The sequence below is a fragment of the Gracilinanus agilis genome, chromosome 2 (genome assembly GCF_016433145.1).
Source record: "Gracilinanus agilis isolate LMUSP501 chromosome 2, AgileGrace, whole genome shotgun sequence".
In the NCBI taxonomy this organism is placed as follows: domain Eukaryota; kingdom Metazoa; phylum Chordata; class Mammalia; order Didelphimorphia; family Didelphidae; genus Gracilinanus; species Gracilinanus agilis.
In genome coordinates, this window is record NC_058131.1 from 618,260,282 (window position 1) to 618,280,310 (window position 20,029).

General features: G+C 37.4%; 1 protein-coding gene across 4 annotated transcripts in view; it reads right to left on the reverse strand.

Moving 5' to 3' along the window:
• Positions 1 to 20,029, reverse strand: part of SORCS1 (sortilin related VPS10 domain containing receptor 1) — a 746,046-nt gene that overhangs the window by 51,174 nt on the left and 674,843 nt on the right. For all 4 annotated transcript variants that reach the window (XM_044665551.1, XM_044665550.1, XM_044665553.1 and 1 more), the window contains exons 19-21: positions 13,998 to 14,184; positions 4,846 to 4,979; positions 1,208 to 1,331 (exon numbers count right to left, since the gene is read on the reverse strand). In XM_044665551.1, the coding sequence (XP_044521486.1) occupies positions 1,208 to 1,331; positions 4,846 to 4,979; positions 13,998 to 14,184 (445 nt within the window). The remainder of the gene's footprint in view (positions 1 to 1,207; positions 1,332 to 4,845; positions 4,980 to 13,997; positions 14,185 to 20,029) is intronic.

The window sequence follows — 20,029 nt, forward strand, 5'->3', positions numbered from 1 at the left end:
AAGAAAGAAAGAAAGAAAGAAAGAAAGAAAGAAAAGAAAGAAAGAAAGAAAGAAAGAAAGAAAGAAAGAAAGAAAGAAAGAAAGAAAGAAAGAAAGAAAGAAAGAAAGAAAGAAAGAAAGAAAGAGGGAGGGAGGGAGGGAGGGAAGGAAGGAAGGAAGGAAGGAAGGAAGGAAGGAAAGAAGGAAGGAAAGAAAGAAAGAAAGAATCATTGGTTTACCTGCAGCCTACTCTCTCTGGGTCATTTTTTTGAAGAGTGTGCTAAGCATGTACCCACTCCAGACACCTGTTCCTGAAGTTTCTTTGGCCTTCAAACTATATTCAATTTTACTTCTGAATGAATTTCTGGACTTTATCTTGCTGTCAAGTTGGTGAGATAAGAGTGAAGAAGAGAACTGAGCAGCTTACAGGGGGAAAAATGGAATTTCACCATAGGACCAAGAATTTCTCCTTGATAAAATGATCTAACTTCTATAGACTTCAATTCACCATTTATGCAGATATACAAGCACCAATTTGCTCCTGTCCTCATAGCAATCAAAGTATCAATGTTGAGTCAAGAGATTAGGCTAGAAGTTCTTATCTAGAAATCCACAGGCTCCAGGAATAAATTTCAAGGGATCTATGAGCTTGAAAGGGGAAAAAAGTTTCATCTTTACTTTTACTAACTTTTAAATGAAATTTGGGCAGCTTGATGGTTCAGAGGATTGAATTTTGGGTCTAAAGTCAAGCAGACTCATCTTCAGGAATTCACATCTGACCTCAGACCCTTACCAGCTTGTGATTCTGGCCAAGTCACTTAATCCTGTTTATATCAGTTTCCTTATCTGTAAAATAAGCTGGAGAAGAGGAAATGGAAAACCACTCCAGTATCTTTGCCAAGAAAACCCCAAATGGGGTCACATAGAGCTGGACACAATTGAAATGACTGAACAATAAAATGAAATTTAGCATTTCCTTCCATTATAACTCTATGCAGTAAATATTCTGAGAAAGCTTCATTTTTCTCCACTTTAAAATGAAGTGGTTGGAAGAGATGACCTTTAGAGTTTCTCTGCCTCTGAGTCTTAATCTTATGATGACCTCTTGCTTCCCAGTCTTTTCTAGGCAACACTTGAAGAGTCTCATCCCCATTCCCCTCCAGATTCATACCAGTGATATTCATTTTAAGCTGAAAGCAACTGTCCCATCTCAGAAAGTGGCACTCACCATATACTGCAATGGTTTTTGTGTCCTGCAGAATGGCACTCCCGGCTGAGACCTGTACTGTTATGGTGTTCATTCCTTCAGAAGTAAACTTAAATGATTTGCTTCCCTCCAGGGTAATCAGTGGCTAGAATCACATAAACAGAAGCCCAGGGTTGAAAGATGAAACTGCCCCTCCCTTTCCCTCCCTCCCTGCTATCAGTATAGGCCAATCAATCAATGAGTTGATCAACAAGGCTTTATTAGGCATCTATAATGTGCCAGGCTCTGGGCCAAGAACTTGTCATAATTAGCAGAAATGCCAATTTAGATATAATAGGGAGAGATATTTTTCAATGCCTGCTCACTATTTCAACTCTGGTTTTATGTGTAGAATAACTGAGCCTTAATTATAATTCATTCAACACTGATTTTTCAGATTAGAAAACTGAAGACAAAGTTAAGTGACTTGCTCAAGGCCATACAGGTACTAAATGGCAAGGAAATTCAGGCTCCAGCTCTCTGAATCCAGGACTGAGGTAGCTATCTTTGTGAGATCCATTTTCAGAAAGTTCAATTTGGGATCATTAAGATGGGTCATAGTTTTTTGTATGCAGAATGTCTGTATTTGTCTTCTCTTGGATTGAAGAGAGATTTTGAATAGTCTAGGGATCCTCTGTTACTTTGGTTCCATGCAAGTTTTGTTGACCATCCACAGGAACTAAACTACTAGTTAGAGAGCAGGAATGCTCAGGGTCCTGGATTCCTTTGAGTAGATCCTGTGGACTCTTTTGCACAAGGTAGCTGCTAGGAAATCTGCCCTTTTTTCCCCGGAAGGAATTAGGTACTAATTGGATAGTGGATTGAAGAAACCAAATGAAAAAAAAAAAAGCCACAGAAGAATCAAAGGCACTTGGTATGGTGCCTTGCCAGAGAATTGGCCATGGGAGTACAGAAGGTAAAAGATTATTAGCCTACTGACCTCCCTTGACTCATTTTCACAAAAACATTGCTTTTTAGACTTTCCTTGAGTTCACTTAATTAATTTTTAAATCAAAATTCATTTAAGCTTATGTAGAGGAAAGGGAAGCAGTAAGCTCAGAATTAAAGTCTGATAATATTAATATTTATTGGGAGAAATTTTGGAGGGGTGTGTGTCTGTGTGCACGTGCATAAATGTGTGTGTGTCCATGAGAGGAAAAACCTATGAAATACTCTGCAATGAAACATCAGAAAGATTCTAGACTTTTTTCATTTCACCCCTTCCCCTCCCCTTCTCTCTGAGGGTCAAAGTAGGTACATGCCTCATCCACCAGTGAGAGGTAATGGGCCACGTTTCCACAGGTAATTTAACAGGGAGAAGGGGTAGAACTTCTTTGTTCTTTACTCCTGGCAGAGGTGGGAGTAAAGCCAATGATGGGCTCTATCACAGTCTTGCAAAAAGGCATCAGTAGGCAGGTTAGTGAGTAGACTTTCTACACTTTGGGGCTATGCAAAGACACCTCTCCAGGAAAAGCAGGATTCAGCTCCAGAGAAGAAGCTTACTGACTTATTTGGAAAATGCACCCAGCCTAAGGGCTAATGTCTCCAAATTAAAAGTGACTTTGTTCAAAGATCAAGACTACTAACAAACACAGTCACTTCATGCCCCAGAGTTAGCAAGAGGAAGATACTGCCTTTGGGACCTCCAGAGAGAAAGATATCTCTGATTCCTACATAGACTGTATTTCCCCTTCCTAGACTATATAGCCAAGAACCCAATTGATTTCTTGTCCCATAATATGGTTGTCAGAACTGAAGAGTGGATAGAGAACTGTAATTAAGAGTCAAGAAAATCTGGCTTTGAATTGCACCTCAGAAACACTGAGTGACTCACTTTGTGACCCTGAGATTGTAATTTAGCCTTTTGGGGCCTCAGATTCCTCATCTATAAAATGGATATAATAGTTAGACTTATGAAGTATGCAACTAGGCAGTATAATGGATAGAATGGAGGGCCTGGAGTTAAGAAAATTCTGGCCTCAGACACTTACTAGCTGTGTGATCCTGGACAAGTCATTTTATCCTGTTGTCCTCAGTTCCCTCACCTCTAAAATGAGCTGGAGAAAGAATGGCAAACCATTCCAGCACCTTTGCCAAAAAAAAACCCCAATTGATGTCATTAGACATGACTGAAAATAAGTGAACAACTGAGGATTAAGTAAGATGATGACTTTAAAGTAATCTGAAAACCTTAAATCCCTGTATGTGTTATTATTTTTATATTACTTAATTTTTATATTTTTATATTATATATTTATATAGGATAATTTATGTTATTATTTTATATTACTATGATGATGAAGTCAATCTCCTCTGTTCCCACCCTCACCTCCCACCCCACCACCCCCTGCCCTTCCTTAGGAATCTATTACCATTCTGTCTTTTTTTCTCTGAGTTTGGTACACTTGACTGCAATAGCTATGATCCTCTGTCTTATTCACTAAGACTCATTTTAATTAATCAATGTGGTCTAGTTGGAAAAGCAGTAGGCTAGGGGTCAGGAGACCTGGCTCTGTATTTAACCAGCAGCATGGTTCCACTTCAACCTCTGGGCTTTTGTTCCCTCATCTGTAAAAATGAGGATATTAACATTTATCCGACTGATCTCCCAGAATTATTGAGAGTATCAAAGGGCATAAGGCATAGAGAAGAGCTTTGAAAAGTGAAAATAAAATTACTCTAGAAACATATCTAAAGTGACCACACTATATAATGAGGCTAAATGAGGAGACAAGTTGGTATCATAGAATGAACATGATCCAAGTCAGGACCTTGGGATTCTTTACTGGGTCTGTCACCAACTTATGTTTATTTGTTGTTTCATCTTTTCAGTTGTGCCTAACTTCATGAACTCATTTGGACTTTTCTTGGTAAAGATGATAGAGTGGTTTGCCATTTCCTTCTCCAGCTCTTTTTACAAAGTAGGAAATCAAGGCAAACAGTTAAAGTGACTTATTTAGGGTCACTCACCTAGTGTCTGAGGCTGGATTTGAATTCAGGAAGAAGGTCTGGCACTCGATCTGCTATACCATATACCATCTAGCTACCCATATCATGTTTATACCCATTTGCAAACCACTTTTCTAAGTCAAGATTTAGTTTAGTTTTTTTTTTTTTATCTCAGAAAAGGGCAAATTGAATTAGACAATCTGCAAAGTCCCATCTAGTTCTAAACTTATCTAAGTGATTCTGTCTTGAAGAGAGTGGTGAGGTCATAAAGGAAAGGACCAAAGCTGACTCTTTCCTTAATATTTCGAACATCAGACCTTTGGTATAAATATTATATAAACAATGACTTCTAGTCTATTTTCTGTCTCTAACTTGTTTTGGTGAATTTGGGCAAGACCCTTCCCCTCTCCAGGCCCCAGTTTCCTCATCTTTCAAAGGAGAGGATTAGACTAGGTGGGTCCCCAAAGTCCACTTAGAGTGTTGCCATTCTCTATGTGTGTGTTCTTCCATTTGGAGTCTGTGCAGTGTTTTTATTTTTCATTCGATTCTGAGAGCTGGACAAGAGGTAGGGCTGTGAATCAATAGGAGATGCTTTGCACTGCAAAGATGGAATGATCCCTGGATTCAGGACAAGGAAGCCAATTTGGTGTGGGGAGCCAGAGATGACCTACCTCTGTGTTATTCCCATGCCACCACACATAAGTTAAGGTCCCCACTTGGCTGGGCCACAGAACAGCTGTCGCATTCACCTCTTTGTTCTTGGTGGTGACAAAGGGAAGGGACAAGTGAACATGCTCCAAGGGACCTGTGGAGACAAAAAAAGAAAAGAAACCACAGAGGAGAAGATCTTGTAGATAGATCCTTTCAAGGTTCCTTACCCAAACTGGGGGAGTGTGTCACACCTCCCCGAGCAAAATACAGCTGGTCTTTGAAGTGGAACAGGACACAGCATGCCAACACTCACGTCATGATCAGCACTATTTACAAGAATCAGAGGGAAGATCATTTTCCAGTTGGAAACAGACTGAAAAGGGAATATTTGGAAAGAAAGCCTAGAAAGCCTGGGCTAGCTTGGGCTGCTGAGTCTCTATTCGCTTCTCTGTGGTGCATTTACCCAATTTCTTAACCACAAATCCTGACTACTGAGGTCAGGTTTAATAGAATTTATCTCTAAAAGGAGAATAGAACCTAAAAGGAGAATAATAGATACTATTTAAGAGCTTTGATAAAAGGCCTGATTTAACACTAGGCCAGTGTCACAGAAGTAGAAGCAACAAAGACAAGGATTGGACTCTTATTTGTGCTCTGATTTTGAACACAGTCATCCTTCAAAATGGAGGTCCTTGGAAGAAATTTCATGGCAGACCACAGAGTATAGAAAGGGATAACTCTAAGAAAAGACAACTCTGAGGGTTAAGAGTAAGCAGCAGATTTGAAAACAAAGGAGCCAAATTTTGTTACTTAATACTTGTGGGAATCCTGGGCAATCAATCAATCAACTTATTATATTATATTTTTTATTTCATGTGTATTGTGTATTATACATAATTAACATATTAAATTAAAAATAAATGTATTAGACACCTATGTCCTACACAGCTCTGAGCCCCAGTTTCCTCAGCCAAAGGGTTATGCCTCTAAGGTATCTTTTTACTCTGAATTTCCCATGATACAATCTCAGCAGCAAAGATCAGAGCATTCCTTGTTAGATTCGCTTCCCCTTTTATATCTCCGTCTCTCTCATGCCAGCCCAACGTGATGGGGCAAGAAGAGCAGAGGCAGCAGTGACAGCATCTTTATAAAGTTCATGTGCTGGACCCAAATATTGTACTGAGCCTGCCCATTCTGTCATTCTTGATCATTAACAATCCACCCACTGATAGATTTGTAGTAATACTGTTTCTTTCAAATGAACATTTTCTTCAAAACAAAACAAAACTCTTCTGTCCATGCTGGTAGCAGCTGGAAAAATAGTCATGCAAGATTTGCTGAAAAAACTTGGGGTTAACCTCAGAGACCAAAGAAGAACTGAAATGACGGCTGAGAGCTGATTTGGACTTTTTCACTTTCAAGATCCCTTAATGAGTGTAATAAATAAGCCATTAGGTAGAACATAGAAGTGTTTACATGATGATGGTCTATAGATATCAGCCAAATTCTTTGCCATCTAGATGGACTCTTTGGCTGAGGATGGAGAAAGATTACGTCTTTTTGTGACAATTGCAAATATCTCCTCCAGGTGAGTGTTGGCTTCTGGCTCAAAAGTCAGACACTTGAATAGTTCAATACTAGACGCAGAAGGAAAGTAGGCACTACTGGATATACTGGAGATGGCAGAAGAGGAATCACCTTCCCAACTGAGTTATGCTGAAAACCCCAAATGGGGTCATGAAAAGAAAGACACAGCTGAAACTACTCCATGTACACTGGCTAGACTTGGAAGCTGTATCCTTGCAGTGCCCAGACGAGGCAGCAGGTGGTGCTGAATCACCCTATATGAAACAGAAAAAGCTCATTGTAGGGAAGCAGAGAAAAGCTGAATGTAGGTATTCCTTATCTGATGTCAGTTTGGAATCAATGCTATATATTGTCACGTTAAGAGACTGTCTTTACAATTCAGATCTAGTCTAACCCTCTCCTGTGACACATAAGGAAACAGATTCAGAGGTTAAAAATCACATTCTAAGAACCCAGGATTCCAGGCTGCCCATCCAGCTTCCCTTCTTTCCTATTGGAAGGAAATGAGGCCCATGTCAGAATTATATATGCTGCAGAACCTTTCTTCAGGACCATCTACCTGAAAGTTCTGATAGCAACGGAGAGAGTCTGAGAGAGAGAAAGGAAAATCATGGAAGTTTCATTTCTAATTCGTAGCATTAATAATTTTTCTTAAATCAGGAAGACATTTAAATGGACCCCACATCCTCTTGCAAATATTCTACAAGTCACTGGGTGGTCAGTATGAAGAGCTGAGGCCAGAAAACTCTTTCTATTTCCTTTCACGACTTCAAGGGGGATTGATTTCTTCACTTAAAAAAAGGCAGTGTTTCCTATCACACACATAGCGAGGGACTGTCACATTTCTGCTCGAAGGTCATTTCATTTCTCCCCTTCCAGGTTCTGTGCCCTGTAGCTTATTCATCTAGTGCTAGAGCAGCTTATCTTTTCTCCCCCTCCCTCCTTCCTTCTCTCAGGCTACTTTTGTACTCTTAACTTTCAGTCCTACCAAGAACATCCATTTTCTCTCCTGTCCCAAGCATGCCCCTTCATGGTGGTGAAGTTCTCATTTTGGTGCCTTTCTTAGAATCTCAAAGCACCCTACTAGATAAAACTTGTTGCTTGTACTTTATGGGACAAGGAAGATCTAGAGTCTTTTCTTGAATTTTTAGAGAGTGAGCTATTGAACTACATTAAAATAAAAATCATTTAATGTGTAATTTATGATTTTTAGTTGAGTCCCACCGATGTCTTCAAACATTCTGGTCTTAAGAGTTTCACTCAAATCTGAAAGCTGAAATTGTGTTCATTAGAGGTCTCCAGTGTAAATAAATGCAAGAAGGAAGTAGGCATCTCTCCCTAAAAACTACAATTTAGATATTACCTCTGGTATTCAGACAGGAAATTAACGTGCTTTTTTTTTTATTGAGGATGGATTGGGGGAGGACATAATATATGAAATTGGTAAAAAATAACAATAATTGGTACATTGGGTGATAATACCCTAATTCCTTTGCTGACCAATCAAAAAATCATTTGAATATTTATAAAAAGCTACCTCTTCTTCATCTGAATTATTCATAAAGTGGCAGTATCCCCTAGCCCTACTGAAAAAGAAAGACATTTACAAATGGCCTATCTTTCAGGGGTGGCTAAAGGAGGGGGAAAGAGATCTCCTATTCATCTTTTTTCCCCAACTCATTCTGCAACTCTGCACAGTCCCTGATGAGCTAACTGCAGGACTGGCTGAGCTAGGCAGCTTTGCCTTTCTGAAATCTGCATTCCTACACAAGGAAGAAAACAGTCATCGCATCTTGTGGTTTCATTAGTTTGCAAACTCACAGAGCACTGTGGACACTCTCCCCAAGGAATTCCCTCCTGTCAAGAAGCAGCTGATTACCCAGCCGCTCCAGTGAGAAGCTGTCAGCCCAGTACTGGAAATAGCACCTCTGAAACATTTTCTCCATTTGTTTCTGATGACCTTTGCAAACCTTTATTAATAACCTCTGATTCTGGCTCAACTAACCTTTCTGTACTGGAGAGCAGAGAACGGAAGGGGTTGACACATGGCCCACTGTGTGGGAGCATCTACCTGGGGACTAGGCTCTGAGGAGGAGCCATTCTGTCAGCCTTGGGCTGCTCGCCTAGGGTAATTACTGCCTAATTTCAGGACTGAGTAAATCCAAAACCAGGTGTCATTTTGAAACGAACCAAAGCTCACATTTCATCAGCTCAGTTAATAGAGTGAACTGTCTGTAGCACACGCTTACGACACCTAAACAAATGCACAAAATGGTCCAGGTAAAATAAGGTGAAAGTTAAGAGACTTCTTAGCTTCTTAGTCCCCAGTCTGTGGCTGAGATTCACCAGGTGGTACTGAATAAGTTACTGAAACATCATCTCCCACCGAGAGAGGGGCCTCAGAGATTCCCAAGTTATTATGGACATCAGGATGATAAATTAAGTCATAGAAAAGGAGAGTGATCTCAGAGTTTTTGGGGAAAGGTAATTAATATTACAGTAGCCCTGATAAACATTGCTCCTTGTTTCATGAACTTTTACATACTTTAGGGATAAATAATAGCTGTTTTTTTTTCAGGTCAATAAACTTTTATTAAGGTTGCTTCTATGGGCAGGACACTGAGAATACCCAAATGGGGTTCTGCCCACCTCAAGGAGCTTCCAATCTCATTGTGTGTGTGTGTGTGTGTGATAGAAGGCTATACTAAAGTGGGAGGGGAAGAGATGAAGTTGGCTCTATAAGAAAGTTGGGGAACCCCCTTTCAGCGAGAGGGGCAGAGCCACAAGGTCCAGCTTGCTTCTTGGAGGTGGTGGCAACTGAAGAAAGAAGGGTTTTACAGTAAAATTCTGATATTATACAGTTAAACTTGTAAGAAATATGTTAGTCCTATCCTTTAAGAGAAATATTATGAAGGAGTTCCTCTAGTCTTGAACTCTAGAAGGTATAATTAATTAATCATATTGATTCAACTTGAACTATTTGCTGTGATGGCATCTGAATTTTACTATCAAAATCCACTATAGTTCTAAGATTCTCTCTCTCTCTCTCTCTCTCTCTCTCTCTCTCTCTCTCTCTCTCTCTCTCTCTCTCTCTCTCTTTCCTCCTTCCTCTCCCCACTCTCCCTCCCCCTTCGCTCCCTCCCCTTTCTCTCCCTCTCCCCCCTCTCTGTCTTTCTCTCTGTCTCTGTCTCTCCATCTCTCTCCCTTCCTCTCCCCACTCTCTCTGTCTCTGTCTCTCACTCATTCTGTCTCTCTGTCTATGTCTGTCTGTTTGTCTCTCCCCTTTCCTTTTTTCCTCACTCCCTGATTTCTACTATTTCTATTCTTCATCCCTCATTAAAATTTTCAGGCTTTTCAAATTCTTCCTATTCTTCAAATGATTCTGGCTGCACTTCCCTCTTTAGATTTAAGCCATAGTTGACTATGTCAGTATCTTCTCAAATTCTCCTGTCTGCCTACCATTCAGATTACTGCCAAAGGAACCACTGTCTTCCCAGATACCCAGGGTATATCCTAGGTGTCATCTATAACTCCTCATTTTCTCTTACATCCATTTCTAATCAGGTGCCAAGTACTGTCAATTCTACATTCATAGAATCTATAATATTTACTGCCTTCTCTCCTCTGATACTGCCACTATTCATCTTACAACTGTTGATCATCCTACCTAAAGTTTTTTTTTCCCATTTCAGTCCATTTTCCACTCACATATTAAACTGATTTTTCCTAAAGGACAAGTCTGATCCTCTCATCTAACTCCTCTTCCTACTGCCATTGAAACCTTTTCGAAACCTGGCTCCCCTCATACCTTCCCAGTCACCATACACCTCACTCCCCGCCACATATTTTTTGATGCAGTAACTCTTTGCTCTTCCAACAACAAGACACTCAGTCTCTCAGGTCTGGGCCAACCTGACCTATTCTCTACCCAGTCCTTCCTTGCATTTCCTTCATGCATTTGTATATACTACTCTCTGCACCAGGAATAGGTTCTGTTTATTGAATTCTCTCCCTCCCTTCAAGGATTCATTCACTTTAGATTCATGATATGCCCTTTCCACCATGAAGCCTTCCCTTACCTCAACCAAAAATATTCTCTTCCTCTTCCAATGTCTCTTAGCCCTTCTCTTGGATACTTCCTTTGAAGTGATCATTTTTTCCCCTTTGTACCTTAGTCACAGGCACATGTGCTCTCCTCCTCCATTAGATTATAAGCTCTCTGAAAAAAGGTCTGAGTCCAATCTATTCTTCATTGCCACCACCTTAAATAGTACTTTACATATAGTAGCCACCTATTACTTACTATTATGTTTGTTGAACTGAATTGCTATGGAAACATATAAGCCAGGACAGGTTTAGGACACAAAATCAGAACATGAAAATTATGATTGCCCAGACCTTTTCTTAAAAGGCCAAGTTCAAGTTACTTAATAACATGCAAAATGTAAGGGAATATTATGACTACACCATAAGAAAGCATGAATAAGAAGAATTTATAGAAAGTGGAGAAGACTTCTAGGAATGGATGCAGAGAAAAATAAAAATTAGCAAACCAATATGGTCAATGGCTACAATAATAGAAATGAAAAGAACAAAAAAAAATGAAATTAATTTGGGTTATTCTAATAACTTAGATTGGCTCCAAGAGAAGACTTATTTTAAGAAAATATGTCTCTTTACCTTCACTGTGAAGGTGGGGACACTGATTGTACATTATTCCCTAATACTGTCAGAGTTCGTTATGTGTTGGTTGGTTCTGCTGAATATTTTTTTTTAATTCTTAATCTTTGTTATGAGGGAAGGCTTACAGTATTGGGCAAAGGAGAAAGGAGGGATATGTTTGGGAATAGATGTGGTATAAAAAACAAAATATATGTATATGTGTATAATGAAAAAATATAATGTTAACCATACAAAGTATATTTATAGGACAACATTGAAAGAGAAAAATAATTTAAGCAAACAATGATCAAACTTATTTCCCTTAGATATGGTGGCTTCAAAATTCTTATAGGAAGGGGGTCCTATGTTGGGGGAAATGTTTTTCTTCTATAAGGATAATATAAATAGAATCATAAAAGCTTAGAATCTTTTGTAGACTTTGGAAAGTCTTTGACTGGAAGTAAGAATATGTGTATTTAAGTCCTAGATCTCTTATTCTTTAGCTTTGTGACCTCTAGCAGATCACTGCACTTCTTTGGGCTTCAGTTTTTCCCCTCTATAAAATTAGGAAATCGCACTAGATAATTTTAAGGTTCCCTTGCTTTTAACTCCACAGGCAGATAAGTCATTATATTTTACTCTCATATAATCAATTCTCTGAAAATATAGGGAGATTATGAACACTTTAAATAAGGACTCTTTAGAAAGAGAATATTTTAAAAAAGAAATCCTCTTTCTTAAACTAAGGAGAGAAGAAATGATAAGGAAAGCTGAGTTGTTGCATAGATAGTAGATAGAATCCAAGTTATCTTTGGAAGCCTCATAAACCACTTACTGATTTTGTTGCTGATAAACACCATAGATAAATTAGGAAAATTCCAAATCTGGAAATGCTTATTTAGGCAACCGTACAGTTAGATGCTGCTAGTTAATTCTATCTTATTTTCTACTTAATTCTTCTGGGTAATGCATGGGATTTGGAAGAGGGGAAAAAGCCACTTTCCATTCTAGGGCAAACTCTTTTTAACTAAGATTTGAAATAATCTTATACCTACTTTTTGACATAGGGCAAAAGTTTGCTAAAAATTTTATAGTATTTAGTAATCACTTCATGAAATTACTTTGTATGGCATCAATCTTGGTTTGACTACAGGAATCCAAGGTAAATGGTACCAGCCCCACTAGAGCACTTTACACTATGTGAAGTCCTAGGATAATTTACATGATTTTAGCACTAACTTTGAAGAGTATGAGGGAAATTGAAAGGACTATACTCACCCTCAACCTGGAGATTATTGTTAAGAAGGAATAATGCAGTCTTTTTTTTCTAAACTGACTTTCTGTATTAAAATCCATGCTGAGTATTAGTCCCAGGGCAGAACAATAAGGGTAGGGATTAGAGGTTAAGGAACTTGCCTTAACACACACACAGCTAAGAAGTGACAAGTCAGAGTTGAACCCAGGACCTTCCATCTCCCGGCATGGCTCTTTATAAACTGAGGCACCTAGCTGCCCAAGAGTCAATCAATCAATCAATCTTAACCTGAGGGCTTTTGTCAAAAGATAATGTGGTACTCTATCATTTCCTTACAAAAGAACATAAACAACTCTAAAGCTATGGCATACTAAAGAAAGAGCTCTGGTAAGAAGCCACCTTGAATTTGTAATCCAGTGAAAAAGAAGCAAGTTGATAGCAAGAGACTCTCAGTTTAGAAGGAGCAGATGACTTCAATGGAAAAGGCTGCCCAGCGGATGACAGTAGAGTGATGCATTTTCTATATTCCTATAGCTATATTCAGATTGCCAGCCTGCTTAGACACATCTTCTGCAGAGCCTTTCTGGACTCCTCCAGCTACTATTGCCCTCACTTCCAGATGCCCATGATTGTATTTACCTACTTGGTATTTGCATTTTAATTCATTTATTAACTTTATTTTTATGCTGTGTGTATTTGATATTAACTTGTTGACTCTTATTTAGAATGTAAACTCCTTGATGGTACAGATTCATTTATTCTATTACCTTGTATCTCCAGTACAGCACAGTGGATGGTACATTGTATGGATTTAATAAATATTTGATTGATTGAAAGCTGGACCACTGGATGACAAAGTATGAAAACTTCTGGAAAGTTCTCTTTGGTGTCTTTAGTTGCCTAACTTAGAAGGTGACAGTGGAAAGTACATTCATTGACAGCCTCAAATGTCATTTTTACTCTGTCTCTTACCAATTATATCACTTTGGAAAGTTACTTCATCTCTCTGTTTTCTACATGGCTAAGGATTTATCTACAGAATCTCTTAGCTTCCTTCTAAATATAAATTTCTATAACTGATAATCTGATGATCTATAATGTTTTCTCCCCATATGACAGTATATCAAACTACTAAAAAAAAAAAGAAAAACAGAAAACTTAGTCCACAAAATGTTTGAACAGTGTCAAAGCAAGAATCTAAAAAGCCAAGAGATACACTAGAAAGAAACCAAGTAGGGACAAAAAAATTTCACCAAAGAGGTGAGAGATTCCACTTCTGATACAGATTTCTGGCTTCAGCATTTAGACTGGTATATTCTTCGAGTCTATCTAACTTGACCCTTCACCAAGTGTTCACAACTCCCAGAGGAGTCTAAGGGAGCTATATCAGTATGAAATGCAACAAGAATAGTGATAACCCATCCAGAAAGGAAAGTAGAGGAAGAAATCTTCTATAATACATTATCTCCTTTTTCTTCTTTCTCTCTTCCCATTTTTCTTCCCACCCTTCTCTCCCTCTACCTTCCCACCTTTGTCTGTCTGTCTCTTCCCACCTCTCATTCCACTTGTGAGATTCTCTCTTTCTCTGAAAAAGAATATGTTGGGTTTATAGTCTTTAAAAGTGTGCTATTCAAAGTATTTCATAAACCAACAACAGTAATAACATACAAGTTACATGTAAGTACAGGACGGCGCTGTCAGACCCCAGACTGTTGTCCACCTGCACAGTCACTCGGAAAATGCCCACATTCTGGTAGACATGTTTGATCCCATCCTCAGTAGAACTTAGGTTGACATAAGACACTGCAATGCCATCGCCAAAGTCCACCTGGATGAGTGTCCTTTGCAGGTCACCCTGAGAAAAACAAAAATAGAAGAATTAGGATATGTCAGGTTTCCTTGAAGGTAGCATAATAGAAACAGGATATGTTTCCACCTAAACCCATTCCTGAAGATACTCCAGTTGAACACTGAATGATTTAAAGTTTTTTATGTTAGCACAAAGATGATTTTGTAATAATTTAAATCTATTAGTTAACACTTCTATAGCACATTACATGAAGTACTTTACATTCATATTTCCATATAGTCCTAAATTCTACTTTTGATATTGGCATGGTAGCAATGCTTATCTCTATTTAGAGATAAAGGAATTGAGGTTGACAGAGTGGGAAGTGACATGACTTGCCCAAAGTCATATGAATAATAAACAGCACACCCAAGATTCAAATCTAAGCCTTCTTATTCCACAACTAGTATTTTTTCCCATTATATCACCAATGGAATCATTAAGAAAATATCCTCATTCATAGGCTTGAAGAATTCACAAAATGTATCCCAAAATGGCAAAGGAACCTTGGGTTCTAGAAAATAAGAAAAGCATTCAACCCATTATTCCCTATGTTAATGCCCCAGGGACATAGAGTTCAGAAGACCACCAAAACTACATTTTCCTCTCAAATTAAGTGTACTTTAAATATATGCTGATGAATGCCTGAGAGGTAATCTTCTATAGCATAAAAAAACAAATTTAACATATATTATTATTTATCATAATTACAATAAGTTATTTGTATTTGCATATGTTTCATTCTTTTTAAACATTTTTGTTATTAACAACCACATGATAAATTGTTCCAAATAAGAAAACACAAAGAACAAAACAACTTTGACATTTCAAGTCACACCCAGCAAATTGACCAAGCTGACACAAAATGGGCATCGTCGGTATGGTAAGGATTATAAAAAGATATGCAAAATGAATTTTTTGACAGAACCCTAGGTTTGTCCAATCATTCTGGAAAGCAATTTTTGTTAAAATAGAAAATACTCATACTTTTTGATACAGCTAGGCATCTTCCTCAAGGAAGTCAGACAGAAAGAAAAGTCTCATATATATTCCAAAATTATTTGTGACAACATTTTCTTTTGGTCCTGTGGAAATAAAGTGCTCACTAGCTAAGGAACATTTAAACCAATTATGATGTACAAATATAATAGAAAATTATTTTGTTGATTTTGTTGATAAGAAATAAAAACAAAAATCAGAGAAGCATTAGAAGACATGAATTGATGGAAAACAAAATAAACAGTGTGGAAAGCTAAAAGAAAAATTCTATCTCTTTGATCCTTTTTTAAAATTTTATTAAAGTGAAAACAACCAGAGTTTCCCCCTGCTGAAATTAATGAACTCCACCTACTACTGTGAATCTCCTCCAAATCAAAGTTCTCTCCTAGGTGCAGGATTGGTCCTTATATAGTCCAATCTTACACAGTGAATTGGGGGGGGGGGGAGAGGCATAGCCCTGCCCTAGCACAGGATTGGTTGATTTCAAGACCAATTCCATGCTAGGAAGTAGGAAGGAGGTAATCCCTGGGGCATTCTGGGAAATGCAGCCCCCCCCCCCCAGGATACATTTAAAAACCCACGCCAGAATGGGGAAAACGATACACATTGTCACTCCAACAATGTAAATAGAAAGAAAAAAATTGTTTTTGATGTTGCTTTCAACTTTCAAATTCTATGATTTTGTATAAAATGATTATATAAAAGTATAATGATTTAATCTTCAGAATGGAGATGGAAAATTGTATCTTCTTTTCTTCTTTAAAAAGATTGGGAGACTTTAGATATAGTAGATTATATAATGTTAGGAAGAATTGATATGTTGATTGGTTTTCCTGATGCCTTTTGTTTTTTTTTCTTTTTTATTATATGTTATAAGAGATGGTTTGCTTGAGGGGAGGACAAGTGAATGGGGGTGTCTATTTAGAAATAAAGATGACATGAAAATGTACAATTCAACCAAAATAAGGTCTGAAATTTTTAGATCTTTTAGGAAACAAAATTAAACAAAACTTCAATAGCATGGAGAAATTCAGAGAACATCATTTCTGTAATCACCAATTTGTAAAAAAATCATCTCCTTTACACAAAATCTCTTTCATAACAAGATATTTGTTAGCTTTTCCTATTTGAAAGGGAGAAAAAGGGGGAAAAACCCTTTGAACTACAAGTATATTTTCCATTAAGTAAGGTTCATGCAGTATCACATTTTTGAAAAGGCCAAGTTTAAAATGCTGACATTTAAAAGATCTAATTCAGAGGGGAGGAGAAAGCAGTGTAAGCCTAGTAAAGATATGCCATCCTGATTCCATGCTTGATTTTGCACCTGGGAAACGTGGGTGGGAAACAAGACAGCTTCAGAAATAGGATAGCCCCAAACTGAATCCTCTTGTGGAAAAGGAGAACCCTGACAGGATTCAGAAATGAAAATGGCTTTGAAACCTACAAAGAAGGCATAATGTCAGGAAGAGACAGGTTAAAAGTGCAGGAATTCTCTCAAACTAAAAAAATAATAGCTGTCCTAACCAATGGACCCTGTCTGCTGATTCAAGTGAGAGCAGGCTAGGGAGACTGTTCAGTTTCTCTCTGGATTTTTCTTTCAATTACTTCATTTTATTGGGGCCAGAAAGGAAGTCAGACTTGTGATGAATTTTATTCTGGTATCCTCTTCCTTGACAATGGAATAGTGAATGGGAGAGGGCCAATCTGAGAATCACAAAGACCTGAGTTCTAGTCCTGTCTAAGGACAAACCACTTAATGTCCCCCTTACCCCAAAATCTCAGATAATTCACTAAGACTATAAGATATTAACAAAATTACTCCCTCTCCTCACCTATTACAATAATCTCTCAATTGTAATCCTGCCTTCATTCTTTCTCTTTTTGAATCTATCTTCCACATAGTTGCAAATGTTCTTTTTTAAATTAAATTAAATGTTTTACCAATTACATCATAACAAAATTCTATTATGTTTTCTGAAGTTATATAATCCAAATTGTCTCCCTCACTCTCCCCTCCCCACTCCCAGAGCTGGCAAGCAATTCAAATTGGATTATACATATATCACCACACAAAACATATTTCCAAAGTATTCATTTTGGTGACATTTTGTAAAACCAAAATCCCACAATAATTAGCCAAATAACCAAGTGAAAAGTTGCATGCTTTCATCTGTATTGCTACTCCAACAGTTCTTTCCCTAGAGATGGATAGCATTCTTTGTCCTAAGTCCCTCAGAATTATCCTGGATCACTGTATTGCTGAGAGTAGCTCAGTCTATTACAATCTGATCATTCCACAATATTGCTGTTACCGTGTACCATGTTTTCCGGGAGTTGCCAATACTCTTAAAGTACAAGTCTAATCATGGCATCTCCTTGTTCAGACAACTTCAATGGCTCCCTACTGCTTCTAGGAAAATGCCAGCTTCTCTGTTTGGTGTTTAAAGTGATTCACAATCTGGCTTCAGCTTGAGTCTCCAGGTTAATTACACAGTATTTCTCCTAATGCAATCTGCTGATCATAGAGTCTCAAGCAGTGATATCAAACTGAAGCAGAAACTGGGTTTTTTACTCCATACATAAGGTTACTTACTGGTTATATACTGATGTAGGTTTAAAATGTAATGTTTATCTGTATTTTATTATATTTTAAAATTTTGTTTTACTAATATTTCCCAATTACATTTTAATGTGGTTCAGGAGTATTTGGGGCAGCTAGATGGTACATTAGATAAAGAGTGCCAGACTCAGAATCAGTAATTCAAATCTGCTTCCAGAAAATTATTATTGTGAGAGTGTAGAGAAGTCACTTAAACTCTGTTTCTCTCAGTTTCCTCATTTATAAAATGGGAATAATATAAAGAAAAAAATTCAAATCCAATTAAATAATATTTATAAAATGCTGAACCTGGCATAACATTGGCATTTAATAAATGTTTATTTTGGGGCAGCTAAGTGGCTCAGTGGATAGAGAGCCACAGCTAGAAAATGGAGATCCTGGGTTCTAATGTGGTCTTAGACACTTTCTAGCTATGTGACCCTAAACAAGTCACTTAACCCTACATGCCTTACCCTTACCACTTTTCTGCCTTAGAATGGTCCATATCAATTTGAAGGCAGACAGTAATGGTCTAATAAATAAATGAATGCTTATTCTATTATAGAGTGTAGGGTCACTGATTATGCAGTCATAGATCATAAAATCATAGATTAGAGCTAGAAAGAAATTTAGAGGTTAATTAATCCCTCTTCATGTTACAGATGAGGAAACTGAGGTCCAAAGAGATTAAATAACTTGCCCAATATTACACAGACTTTTTGCTATGATTTATTACAATTCTACACCTGAAAAGCTCTTCATGCCTTTGCTTCTCTTTATGCCTTAGCTTACCCTTTTATTCCCTGTTTTCTTTTCATTCATTTATTCAAACAACACTGATTTTGCAACGTTTACTATGTATATTATGCCACACTAAGTACTGGAGAACAATAATTCTATATACATGGCCAAATATACTTCAAATTTGGATATAATAGGAATCAGCAGGAAATTTAGTTCTTCATTGTCTAGACAAACTGTTTTTAATCTCATCTTGGGGCAGAGCCAGCTAAACTAGGGCTTCCACAAGTCCCATAATACTTGTTCTGTGGCTATTGTGAAACTTTTCATGAGGTTACATATATATATATATATATATACACATTCTAAAATAGCAAACATGAGTTTGTTTGCTATTTTAGGATTTTTGTAGCTTGAAATGCCATCCTTCTTTATGGACATAAATAAATTGGCATTGCTCCAGGAGAAAATATATATGGAAGGACACACATTTACTTCAGGTTGTAATGATAACTTAGTGTCCTTTTTCTAATATTAGGATCCTCAAAATCAGTAGCTTATCTTTCCTCTAGAAATCTTATTCCCAAACTCCTTCTAGAAACTAGACCAGCATTCACATATAGAACCCAAGAGAGACATCTGTAAGTCCTTTGATGAAATGGTCTCTATTCTCTTAATTGAAAAGGTATCTTGAGGCCATTCTCCTGACTAATGGTGAGCAATTTAGAAATGGAGCCATCTCCCAGGATATTTGTGCCCATTATTTATTTATTATTCTGTATTACTATTTAGTTTTAATTGTTTTCCATATTTCTTTGATTGTGGATATGATTCCCAATCCAGATGAAAGCAGTCTTCTACAAAAATTAGGATTTCTATCAGGACACAGCTGGTGACAATGTTCAGATTTTACAAAATCATGAAGCAGAATCAACCAATAAGTCCATGATTACCCACTGTCTTTGTCCTACAAACTTAGATTCAGAAATTTAATGACCAAAGAAGCTATTCTATTTGAAAGAAATTCTAAAGAGGCTTTTATGAACTGATGCCACATAAAGTGAGCAAAAACAGGAAAGCAATTTGCATAGTAAAAAGACATAGGTTCTTAAAAATGGCAAATGAATGGATTTTTCTTTTGGTTTGACTATGATTATTCATTATAAGGATTTTTATTATAGAGTGTGATTATGCTTTTTAATTTTGGGGGGAAGGTTTGGGGGAAGATTCAGTGAGAGTGTTGTTAAAAATAAAGAAAAAGATGAATACAAAATCTTTGAAGCCCATCTTAAATATGCATAGGACCATTCCCAAGAGATAAGTGGCCAAAGGATATATTTCTTTAAAGTAGAATTTCAGATTATTAACAATCATATGAAGGAATGATCCAAATAACTAAAAATAAGATGAATATAAATCAAAGTACCCCTGAGATTTAACCTCACATCCAACAAATTGGTAAAAATGAATTTTTTGTATAGTAACTTTAGTGAATTATTGGTAGAGCTGTCA